The 11689-nt window shown below is 48.9% G+C and overlaps 2 protein-coding genes across 9 annotated transcripts; one reads left to right on the forward strand and one right to left on the reverse strand.

Annotated features, from left to right (window-relative positions):
- Positions 1 to 3227: 3227 nt before the first annotated feature.
- On the reverse strand, positions 3228 to 6079 carry snx20 (sorting nexin 20). Its single transcript, XM_085281336.1, has 3 exons — positions 5609 to 6079; positions 5130 to 5272; positions 3228 to 4003 (listed from the first exon to the last, which is right to left on the reverse strand). The coding sequence occupies exons 1-3, from the start codon at positions 5664 to 5666 to the stop codon at positions 3332 to 3334; spliced, it is 873 nt and encodes a 290-aa protein (XP_085137462.1). The 5' UTR covers positions 5667 to 6079; the 3' UTR covers positions 3228 to 3331.
- On the forward strand, positions 4918 to 8792 carry LOC146571718 (apoptosis facilitator Bcl-2-like protein 14). Of its 8 annotated transcripts, none has more exons than XM_085281343.1 (6): positions 4918 to 5033; positions 7596 to 7752; positions 7878 to 7949; positions 8020 to 8252; positions 8323 to 8595; positions 8699 to 8792. In XM_085281343.1, exons 2-6 carry the CDS (start codon positions 7605 to 7607, stop codon positions 8720 to 8722), a joined length of 750 nt encoding a protein of 249 aa, XP_085137469.1. In that variant the 5' UTR covers positions 4918 to 5033; positions 7596 to 7604; the 3' UTR covers positions 8723 to 8792. The 8 variants fall into 8 exon arrangements, with proteins under 8 accessions (XP_085137469.1, XP_085137470.1, XP_085137471.1 ...); XM_085281344.1 differs by lacking the exon at positions 4918 to 5033 and adding an exon at positions 5755 to 5818; XM_085281345.1 differs by lacking the exon at positions 4918 to 5033 and adding an exon at positions 6617 to 6685 and having other exon boundaries at positions 7599 to 7752.
- The last annotated feature ends 2897 nt before the right edge of the window (positions 8793 to 11689 follow it).

The following is an 11689-nucleotide window of genomic DNA, read 5'->3' on the forward strand; positions in this document are numbered from 1 at the left end:
CATTGACAGAATTTATTTGTCTTTGTTGGTCTCTTTATAAAAATGTCATGCCCTCTTTGTATTTCTCCAGTAGTTACTCTTGAATTCTGTTTCTATGCGATGTTGTTAACGTTTACTAACTGGTGTGAGTGCGGGGAAATGTTAGCATGCTCACACACTAGCTAAGCTAACAAGGCGCTGACTCAGTAAACCGCCATATTGATCACCATTGTTGCTCTACTTTACAATACCTCTGCTCCGGCTGTGAGTGCCCTCCCTCTCAGCCCGTACCCACCCTTTCAGGCACCACAGATCCCAACAGTGACATAGCGAGCCAGTTCGAGTTGGACTTTGCCCTCCCCCCAGTCCTCCAGTGCCAGTCTGGACACCTGGCGTGTACAGTCCAGCCTGTAACTTAACCAGAACTGGTTGTTGCCTCCTGTAAAATGTCGTTTTTGTCTTTTTGATCCACTCGTCCATGCGTGTATGCAGAAGCATAACTGTGAAGATTAACATTTTAATAAACACCTGTCATGAACATACATGTCTTCTTCCCCAGGTGTGCACTAACTGCTGTGCTAGGCTCAGTTTGTGCCCAACATGCTGAGGTCCCCTGGGTTCCAACAGGAACCTGGCCATGGAGAAGGTGGCCAACTCTGTCCTCTTCCCCTGCATGCACGCTGCATAAGGGTTCACTGGGTTTATTATCATGTGTGAAATATCAGTGCATCACGAAGAGAAACTGCTCTTGGTTCGTCTATAGGATGTTCAGCTTGTTGGCTCTAGAGAGGACCAAAGGGTGCTTCCTTGTGATGAACACCTCACATCTGCATTTCCACAGCATGGAGCACAAATTATGTGTAGGATCTACAGCATGAGTTAAAATGGTAAATGGCTGTATTTGTATAGCGCTTTACTTAGTCCCTATGGACCCCAAAGCTCCTTACAGTACATTCAGTCATCCACACATTCACACACTGCTGATGGCAGCTACATTGTAGCCACAGCTGCCCTGGGGCGCACTGACAGAGGCTGCCGGACACTGGCGCCACCCGGCAACAGGTGAAGTGTCTTGCCCAAGGACACAACGACCGAGACTGTCCAAGCCGGGGATCGAACCGGCCACCTTCTGATTACAAGACGAACTGGCAACTCTTGAGCCACGATCGCCCACTGATTTCCAAAGGCACGAAGAAAAAAAGCCCTCACTGTGTTTGAGTAATTAAGAGTTCTGATCTATGGGCTGATTTAGGAAACAGGATGAAAAAAATGGAAGAATCAGTTATTTAGAAGGAAAGGTAACTTACCAGTAAACAAATCACGCTTCTCCAGTCCTCTGCTGACATCATTGACTGTTACCAAATCACATGATCGAGTTCTGCTATATCTCATAGGATACTGTAACTGGGAATCAGGTATGATCTGTGAGGAATTTTATTTGTGTTAATCCAACTAATGTCATTAATCACATGTGCACATCATCCATCTGTATAAAGTCGGAGTTATTTGGAATTAGATCTTGGAAATTATATCTAATGATTGTAGAACAAAGTTCATTTCTTTTTGCCTGTGTGGTTTTCTGTAAATATACTTGAACAGGTCTAGTTACCACTTTTTTAAACCCTTACGGGCGACCATGGCTCAAGAGTTGGGAGTTCGCCTTGTAATCGGAAGGTGGCCGGTTCGAGCCCGGGCTCGGACAGTCTCGGTCGTGGGCAAGACGCTTCACCTACCGCCTACTGGCGATGGCCAGAAGGGCCGATGGCGCGATATGGCAGCCTTGCTTCTGTCAGTCTGCCCCAGGGCAGCTGTGGCTACAACTGTAGCTGCCTCCACCAGTGTGTGAATGAGTGGATGACTGGGTGTGTGAAGCGCTGTGGGGTCCCTAGGTGGGACTAGTAAAAGAGCTAAACAAATACAGGCCATTTACCTTACAAGGTAAAAGCACTGGGAATGTAAACCATTACAAACAACTTATTTGTCCTCTTTTAAACAACTTCAATAATTTTAAAAGTAAAAGATCAAGAGAAGAAGATAAGAAATGAAAGGAGAAAACCAGAAATTACACTCAGTTAATTACTTTCCATGGCATGTTTCTGAGAGCATACATGTTTCTGGGTCTCCTGTCAGGTTCAAGCAGCACCTTCATCCTCAGCTCTGCTGCTTCCGTCATCACCAGAACTCCTCCGTCAGTCCGTCACACCCGTGCTCCACCAACTCCACCGGCTGCGGTTAAACACTGTTCAAGTTCAAGCTTCTCCACCTTCTCCACCTTTAAGTCTCTACTGTTCTTCTCTGAACACATCTTCGCCCTCTCAGGTCCTCCGTCCATCACTCTCCACTTTCCAGCCTCTCAGAGCACACTTCCTTCCACCTGTCACATGACTCCTCTGTCCTTACTGATGTTATATTCATGTTTCTGTGAGGTGACTTTAAATCAAACGTATTATTATTCATGTGTTTGGGAGGAAGCCGGAGAGAACACGAGAACACGGACAGTTCCCTGTTGTCATTAACAAATGTACTCAAACAGAAGCTAACCTGGCATCATAACTACAGTGCTGACTTTGGCCACACCCCCACTCACCTGTTGGTTTTCGCCCTGTGCTCACAAACACATCGATAAAAGCTAACGCTCCAGGATCTGTTTACATACTCATGTAAATATGCACATGTGCAAAAATGATGTTTACAGTAAGATGGGTCTCTTATGGATGATAAACAGATAATCCAAATCTCAGATTAGCTCATAATCTCTGATGATGTTAGCTATACAGGGCACATAAACAAGCTAAGTGACATAGTGAGACCTGAACAGTTTGCACTTTGGCTCATTAACATGAGAGATACAGCGAACTTGAATCTGATGATTTAACCTGTTGTAACGTTTGCAGTACACAGACGGTTCCAACTGAACTGAGCAAAAACAGCAAAACACAAAAACAGCTGCGTGAACGAAAAGGTCTTTGTTCTGTTTTTGAATGTACACACAGTCGTAACTGATCTCAGGTGAGCAGCAGCTTGTTCCAAAGAGCAGCAACTGAAAGCAGATCGGAGATCTGATCCTGGAGCAGCAGGTGCTGACCCCCACCCAGAGCTACCACAGGATGACCAAAGACGCGGCTTCAGTACTGTGTGGTCAGATTTCCATGGTAGAGTCAGCCGTTAATCGCTAATCATCAAACATCATGAATCAGACCCAATACCAAAATTACTTTTAAATACTTTATTGCAGGACAGTACTGCAGTACTCTGGGTACTCTGACCCACTGTGAGCTGTTACACCTCCACAGCTGGCAGGGGCTGTGCAGGGGTTTACCTGCTAATCCAGGTGTGGATGGCCGCTCCACCCTCAGAGGAACTCCTGGATCACTACCTCCTTCAGAGAGTGGGAGGACGCTTCCCCACGCTCGGCATCTCTCAGAGCGGTCAACTCATCCTGCAGCTGAGCCACGGGCCGGCCCAATTGGTACCCGAGGTCCACCAGCAGCTCCAGCAGCGGCGCTCTGTAGCGTGTCAGTCCGTAGCGCCTCACCGGAGGCAGCGCTCTCTGAGCGGCGGAGAACGCCCGCTCCGGTTCGTCCAGGTCCCGGTAGCAGACAGCGAGGGCGGCGAGGGCGGGCACGAGGAGGGTGGGCTTCTGCCAGGGCAGCAGCTTCTCCTGGATGTCCAGCACGGTCTGCAGCAGCTCTGCGGCTGGCCGGAACTGCCCCGCCCGGAGCAGGCCGTGCGCCCGCTGCTGCTCCTGCTCTGTGAAGAAAGCCGAGAAGCAAGGCGAGTGTCTGACGCAGCGCGTGGCGTACAGCTTCGCCAGGTAGTCCTGCAGCGCCAGGCGCCGCTCCCCGATGCTCTCGGGGGAGAAGTTCCCCGAGAGCATCTTGCGAGGCAGCTGCACCTCCTCCAGCTCCTCGTCAAACTCCTCCAGCAGTTTGTGGTGGAAGCGGGAGAAGTCGCTGTAGCGGCGCTCCACCGAAACACGGCGGGAATCGAAGCTGCCAGAACGCATCACCACCACCTGGTAGAGCTGCAAACAAACAGAAAGAACCGTGACCTTTGACCTTTAAAGTTTAAAGTTAACTCTGCTGCAGCGCAAACAGCCAGTCAGAGAAACAGGCTGGACTTCCTGTTCCCTCTCAATGGTGAACCCACCGCAGGCGTCTTTTCTCTGAGACGTTATGCTGACGATTACATTCATTCATACAACACCGAATCACGACCGATCACCTCGAGGTGCTTTACACTGTAACATAAAGACTCTACAACCATACAAAGAAAACAGAGAACCCCCAACAGTCATGTGACCCCCTATGAGCAGCACTTTGGCGACAGTGGGAAGGAAAAACTCCCTTTTAACAGGAAGAAACCTCCAGCAGAACCAGGCTCAGGGAGGGGCGGGGCCATCTGCTGTGATTGGTTGAGGTGAAAGAAGGAAGACAGAAGAGAGACAGAAGTTAATAATAACTAATGATTAAACACCCAGTGCATCATGGGAATCACCCAGCAGCCTACACCTATTGCACCATAACTAAGGGACTATGTGCTTCGTCCTGATGATGATGCTGTGTTTTGGTCCTCTGGGGCACCATAGACATTATGGAGCACATTAGCTTCTGTGACCGCACGGCATCGGTTACCTGCACTCATCAATGAACAGCTCCCTGACTGAGTTTTACATGTTTGAGGTTTAAAATGAACACACCTGACAGTGGCAGGCAGGGAAACTGTTGGGACCGCACAGCAGGTGGACAGGTGAGTGCAGGCAGGTGTGTTAAAGCTGGTCTTTGGGTTGCTTATTATCTCAAATATGTCTCAAATATGATTTCACTGCTCAGCCAGTGCCTCTTATGACCAGAGTTCACCTTTACTGCTTCCTGCTCCAACAGCCACACCTTTGGAAAATAAGCCCCTCCTCCTCAGGTTAAACTTTCACTTCCTGCGGGCTCACCTTCACTGAAAGTTAGCTGGGAACATTTACAGGTTAGCCGCTTTGCCCCTCATCCTCATCCTCTGTCTGAAAGAATCTCTTCTGATTGGCTGTCCCTCAAAAACAGAAGGTATTTCACCTCTATGACATCACAGGGATCCAAGAGTATAAAAACTGCTGAGCAGAGTGTTTGGAGTCGGCTGGTGGGTGTGTTTCGGTGTCTTACCACGTATTTGTGTAGCACGTGCTCGACGATGCGGGTGGAGGGGATCTCAAAGAGCAGCCGGACGGGTCGCTCTCGCTGCTTCACCGCCCTCCAGTTCTGCTGCAGCTCCTTAGTGGTTAAACTGGAAGAGCCGGGCAAGTCCTCTGAAACAGCAAACACAGCGAGTCAGCACCCACTGCTGGACTGGCACACCTGTGGAAAGGCTGCATTATTAGGGGCGGGGCCTCTTTGACTCTACGTGCTGCTTTAGCAGCTGCCAGCCTCTTTGAAACCCACCTCCCTACCAGCTCCTCTTTTCACTGTTTCTGACGTGAATCATTGGCTGCAAACACATAAATATCTGCCAGATTAAAGCTCAGCGTCACTGTTTACTCGGGTGGAGGTCTGAAATGTGAGTGAGACTTGACCTAAAAGTTTGACGTCTCAGTTCAGACAGAAGAATGAAGAAGAGGAAGGTTAAAGGTGAAAGATGACAGAACCTGGAGTCATTGCGTCCACCTCAGTCAGGTCTTGGGCTCCCTGCTGAGCTTCTGCCATCGGGTCCAAACTGCTGATCTGAGGCCAGAGAAGCTCGCTTATCCTCCTGATGTTCACTCAGTGATGGGCAGCTGTGTTTTCTGGCTCTGCTTCATCTCTTTTGGATTTTTTTATTCCTGTAAAGATCAAAGCTGCCAGTGTGGCTCCTGCAGGTGAGTGAGGGGTTAAAAAGGCCCGAGCGGGCCTGCCGAGCGTCGCTAACAGAAGAACGTGCTGCACGTTTGCGTGCTGACAGACGAGTGCAGGCAGGAGGAAGTCGACTTCAGCAAACATGCTGAAGAGGAAGTGAAATGAAAGACCAGTGTGTCGTAAATGGTGTGTGAGAGAGGTGCTTGTTTCATGGCTGCGGAGCAGCAGGCGGGTGGAGTTAGCTAGCAGAAAGCAGTGTTTTGCATGCAGCTCCTCTCTGCTCCTCTAGGGGGAGCTCTGAAAGCTCTTTAAGCTTTAATGTCCATCTGCAGGTGCACAGGCAGGTCAGAGGTCACAGGCAGACACCACTGAGTAGTCTTTATTAGATTTACCTTGACATGCTTCACAGTGTTAGAGAGGAACTCAGACGAGCCCTCTGAGCAGCTTTCTGTGACAGAGGGGAGGAAGAAGACCTCCAGCAGAACCAGGATCAGGGAGGCAGACGTGGTTCAGACGATGCTTGCTGCGGTTTAACAGGATAAATCAAACTGTGACTCATCTGCACAGCTGAACTTTGACCTATGGTGCTCAGAAGGAACTGAGACTAAAGTAAAAATAAAACCAGTCTCAGTGACGGAAATAAAAATGAAAGCCAGACTTTAGAAAAACAGGAAACCTGACCACAAAACTACCCCCCCCCCAGCTGCGTGTCTCCACCCCTGCATGATCACGTGCCTGGCTCAGGGCGGCAGCAGGGCGCAGTTTTAGAGGAAGCACCTGCGCAGACTCGGTTCTTCTGTGCTGTGACGCTGATCAGCTGTTTCTCCGTCAAAGTGAAAGTAAAAGTGTTCTCGCTCGCGTCGCAGCTCCAGGATCAGCTGATCCGACAGGTTCGCTCTTCCTCCTCCGCAGGTGTCCTGGACACAGTGAGTCAGGTGCCAACATCACGGCAGCCCGAGCCGTTATTCCTCGCTCTTAAGGGCGATCGTGGCTCAAGAGTTGGGAGGTCGCCTTGTAATTGGAAGGTTGCCGGTTCGAGCCCCGGCTTGGACAGTCTCGGTCGTTGTGTCCTTGGGCAAGACACTTCACCCGTTGCCTACTGGTGGTGGTCAGAGGGCCCGGTGGCGCCAGTGTCCGGCAGCCTCGCCTGTGTCAGTGCACCCCAGGGTGGCTGTGGCTACAATGTAGCTGCCATCACCAGTGTGTGGATGGGTGGATGACTGGAGGTGTAAAGCGCTTTGGGGTCCTTAGGGACTAGTAAAGCGCTATATAAATACAGGCCATTTACCATTTAATAACCACGTGGGAGGACACGGTGGAGAGGTGATGGAAACACAGTGGCTGTAAAAGGAAGCAGGTCGCACTGCCCTAACCCGGCATCACCAGAGAGATGCCGAAATTAAAGGATGATTTATTCATTAAGGGAATAAAGTGATCAAACCTACCTGCCTGTGTGCAAAAGTAACTGCCCCATAAACCTGATAACTGTTTATTGTGTTTGAGTTGGTACAGCATTTAGGAGAGGAAGTTCAGTAGAATACAGTAAAATGCAGTAGAACATGCATCGGTTTTGACAGCAGGCAGCTGATGGCGTGCTCACCGTGCCCACCTGCACCAAACAGGCTCAGACACTGATGTCCACTTTTCTGTAAATAGTTATTATCTGACCGACTCTTCCTGCTCCTTTATTTGTGAATGCTGCACAGAGCGAGCGTGGTGGAGGTCTCTGTTTCTTCATTTCATTTTAAATACAGACGTTCAAATATTCTGGTAAGCTCTGGTTTCTGCTCTGACTCTCAGCAGCTGAAAATGACAAGCCAGCGAGCTGAAGATGCCACGGAAACCAGCGAGGTGTTCCAGCTGCTGGAAAAGTACTGCAGCAAGAGGTCAAAACAGCGCTCACCTGAGATGGCAGTGAGGACGATTGCTGCCCGCCGTGTGAAAGGAAACGTCCCAGGTTGGTTTGAACTGTGAGCACGCAGCTGGTGCTTCCTCCTTCCTCTGCTCACCAACACGGGAAAGATTCTCTGTGGGTCTTCTGATGTGCTCACCTGTGTGCTCACCTGTGTGCTCTCTGGTCAGTTATCTTTCCTCAGGGTCCAGCTCCCAGTGCAAGTTTCCAGAAGTCTCTGGAGGTTGTACTTGATGGAGAAGGTGAGTGAACAGGTGTTTCTCTGACGTCCTGTCCGTGTCGAGGCTCAGACTCATCACGCCGACCGCTCAGTTTGTTTCTCAGGTGAGTCTTCCACCTGTGATGAGGTGCACAACAGGACGCTCAGTACCTCAGCGCACACGGATGGTGAGTGTCCAAAGCGGCAGCAGGACGCTTGTGTGAAGGTGAGGATGTCGGAGTCCTTTTACTCTGCCTGTTCTAACGAGGCGTCTCGCTGTGCCGCAGACATCGTCCAGAGGCTGGTAGAGCTGATCAGAGCGGAGGGAGACGACATCGACAGGAAGGTGAATCAGACGCGTAGATGGCTGCGGCAGGTAGGCAGCTCAGTACTGAACACCGGTGTATTTCTGTCAGATCAAACAGAACCTGGACCTCCAGCAGCAGCTCAGAGACCTGGACTATGACATGTTCAAGGAGCTCACCTCCAGCGTGCAGAGCCTGGTCCACCCGGCGGAGCGGGCGGCACCCTCTGAGGTTCACATTCAGAGGCAGAAGATCGCTCTGGTCTTCGAAGTGACCAGCAGGCTGTCAGCCACGAGTCTGGTCCACCAGAGGAGGGTGCTGAGCTTTGGAGAGCAGTACATTCAGGAGAACCACTCGGCTTGGGTGGAGCAGCACAGAGGCTGGGTGAGCATGAAGATGTGTTAGAACGTGAACTGTTAACTTTCACTGATGTTGAAGCGATTTCTGTGAAATGAAAACGATTTCTGGGTATGTTGTCTCTGTCCAGGCTGAAGCTTTCAGCATCGACTGAGCCGCACGAACCTCAGAGGAATCTCCAGGTGGAGGTCACCACGCTGTCAAAGTTCAAGTATTTGAGCCATATTTGTTTTGTAAAAGTAGAATTTTTTAAAATAAACTTTTGAAAAACACACATGCTGACTGAGTGTCACTGACAGTCTTTGTAAACTGAGAAGTTCTTACACCCATCAAACTCTCGCTCCGCCTTCCTGGACGGTCAGTGACCTCGCAGCAGCCATGTTACTGGTCACACGATGTCATTACAAATGCTCCAAAAGGCTCCAACAGCACAAACGCGGTGCAGAGCTCAGCCAAGCAGCTACAGCCACCTGTGTCACCATCCACCTGTCAGTCAAAGAGGCCACGCCCCTAACAATGCAAACTTTCAATCAGCTACAGAGACCAAACGGTTTGTGTATCAGACTGTAAACATGTTGATCTTAACACAGGAGTCTATGAGTGCTGACTTCATTCAGTTCAATTCAACTTTATTTATACAAATCACAACAACAGTCACCTCGAGGTGCTTTATATTGTAACCAGACCCCACAATAACACATACAGAGAAACCCCAACAATCATATGACCCCCTATGAGCAGCACTTTGGCGACAGTGGGAAGGAAAAACTCCCTTTTAACAGGAAGAAACCTCCGGCAGAACCAGGCTCAGGGAGGGGCGGGGCCATCTGCTGTGATTGGTTGGGGTGAGAGAAGGAAGACAGGATAAAGACATGCTGTGGAAGAGAGACAGAGGTTAATAACAGATATGATTCAATGCAGAGAGGTCTGTTAACACATAGTGAGTGAGAAAGGTGACTGGAAAGGAAAAACTCAATGCATCATGGGAATCCCCCGGCAGCCTACGTCTATTGCAGCATAACTAAGGGAGGATTCAGGGTCACCTGGTCCAGCCCTAACTATATGCTTTAGCAAAAAGGAAAGTTTGAAGCCTGATCTTGAAAGTAGAGATAGTGTCTGTCTCCTGAATCCAAACTGGAAGCTGGTTCCACAGAAGAGGTGTTTCTGTGCCGTAGCCTGACTGTGACACATCGTGAACGTTTCAGTCTGTCGTCACAGTCCACTGAAACTAAAAGTCAACCACCTGAATTCTTTATTTTACCAACAAAAACATGTCTTTAGTTTCTGTTATTTGTTAATGATCCTTCAGAGGGTTGTCTCTTTACTTTTAAGTGTTTATGAGTCACATCTACCTCTTTAAAACCCTTTCACCTCTTTCATGAGACCAAACCGTGTGGAAGGGGGTCGGTTTAAAGGAAACGTCCCAGTTTAAACCGTGACGCTGCAGACATTGGCGGTCCTAGCCTGTTTGGAGCGCTGGGCAAGCACTCCCTCTGCCCCCCCCCCCCCCCCCCCCCCACACACACACACACACAGGCAAAACATATTAAGGATTGTACATTAACATAAAACTGTTGTACACTACACACACACACATATGGAGAGAGAGAGAGTATGCATAGTATGCAAACAGCTACCAAACAGCCATCATAATTCGTCATACAATGAGAACAGGACAAATCAACAACTGACACTGACTGATTACTATTAAAATCTTTAACATAATGTATTGTTTGGAGTTTAGTCTGTTACTGTTGCTATTTTTACCATTTCTTCTTGGAGCAACTGTAACTCACATATTTTCCTCAGGGATTAATAAAGTGTTCTGATTCTGATTGGTTCAGGATGACCTGCCATTATCCAATCACACGTCTGCTTACCTGCATCTGTTGCTCGTTTCTCCTCCTCTTCTTTTCTCTTTTTTCTAAACTGAGCACCTGATGGCTTTGAACTTTTCTTGTCCATCTTGGTTTTAATTTTGCACTCCAGCATGAACACAAATCCCCCAACCCGAGGATCACAACATAACCTAACAGACCCTAACACACCGACACCTTAGTTCACAGACTCCCTTTGTCTAAGGTGCATTTCTGGGATTTCACACAACCCAGGATTCAGATCATGAATCCATGATGGGCTTGGATTTACATCATTATGAATGAAATGTGCTTTATTTGGAAGCAGCAGGGCCCCTCCCCTTTCCACAGGTTGTGTGACACTTTAAATCATCAAACTGTAAATTTTAAATTGTTATTGATCCTTTACCCCGAGTCCTAAAGTGTATATTTATTTTCTTACTCCTCTTTGTTTACTTGCACTGCTGTAGCTGGAGCCTCGTCGTCTCGTCTCTATATGCTGGACTGTCTGTAGCGGAGATGACAATAAAGTTTATTTTGACTTCAGCAGCGAGCACGCGCACCGAGGGCTCTCGCGCTCACTTTACGTGTACAGAATTTCTAAAAAACATCGGTGCAGATTATACGTCTGTATCAGGATGTCTGGTGTTTTCGTGTTTGTTGGTTTGTTTTTATTTTGTTTTATTTTGCGAGTTGGTTATTAGATGCTGCTCCCCGCCGATCTCCTCCCTGTGGCGCAAGCAGCAGGCGCACCTCGCAAACGGAGGGCACCCTTACTCCCAGCAAAGGGGCGATAGAAAACCGATCAGTGCCTGTGACATTCCCAGTATGCGCTGGCTGATGTTGGGGCAGCATGAGCATTTTTTTTTTTTTTTTTGCCGATGCCCGTGATGCCGCCCCCCACCACGATGCCGCCCGGGCAACCGCCCGTGTCGCCCGTATCTAAAACCGCTACTGCATGCAGAAGCTGAAAGGAGGTGACTTGGTAAAAGAAGGAAAATCACTAAGTAGGAATTATTAGTCCGAAGAGCCAGGGAGGGACTTTTTTCTGGGCTCATCAGAGGATCTAACAGATCAGGAAGTAAACACCTGTGTCAGGCTCTTTTAGCCACGTCACTGACAGTAAAAGTTTTATTATGTTGGTTCTGATGAGTTTCAGCTGGATGTGTTCCAGGCTACGTCTTTAAATCCAGTTTGAAATGCTGCTGCTGTAGGAGGTCGCACGTTTTGCTTGCTCTTCATCACTTTTAAAAACTCGGCCTAAA

This window comes from Mchenga conophoros, linkage group LG7 (assembly GCF_057382185.1).
Source record: "Mchenga conophoros isolate Kocher_MC1m ecotype Shallow Benthic linkage group LG7, M_conophoros_male_GT1.1, whole genome shotgun sequence".
NCBI lineage: Eukaryota > Metazoa > Chordata > Actinopteri > Cichliformes > Cichlidae > Mchenga > Mchenga conophoros.

Bases quoted from the DNA above. Each gene is read 5' to 3' on its own strand.
- LOC146571718 (XM_085281337.1), top strand. From the start codon at position 7,491: ATGCTGCACAGAGCGAGCGTGGTGGAGGTCTCTGTTTCTTCATTTCAT. The intron at 7,950-8,019 runs GTGAGTGAACAG...CCGACCGCTCAG, and splicing joins GGTTGTACTTGATGGAGAAG to TTTGTTTCTCAGGTGAGTCT. The intron at 8,596-8,698 runs GTGAGCATGAAG...GTCTCTGTCCAG, and splicing joins TGGAGCAGCACAGAGGCTGG to GCTGAAGCTTTCAGCATCGA.
- snx20 (XM_085281336.1), bottom strand. From the start codon at position 5,666: ATGGCAGAAGCTCAGCAGGGAGCCCAAGACCTGACTGAGGTGGACGCA. The intron at 5,273-5,608 runs GTTCTGTCATCT...TTGCTGTTTCAG, and splicing joins GGTGGACGCAATGACTCCAG to AGGACTTGCCCGGCTCTTCC. The intron at 4,004-5,129 runs GTAAGACACCGA...GTTTGTTTGCAG, and splicing joins ACGTGCTACACAAATACGTG to CTCTACCAGGTGGTGGTGAT.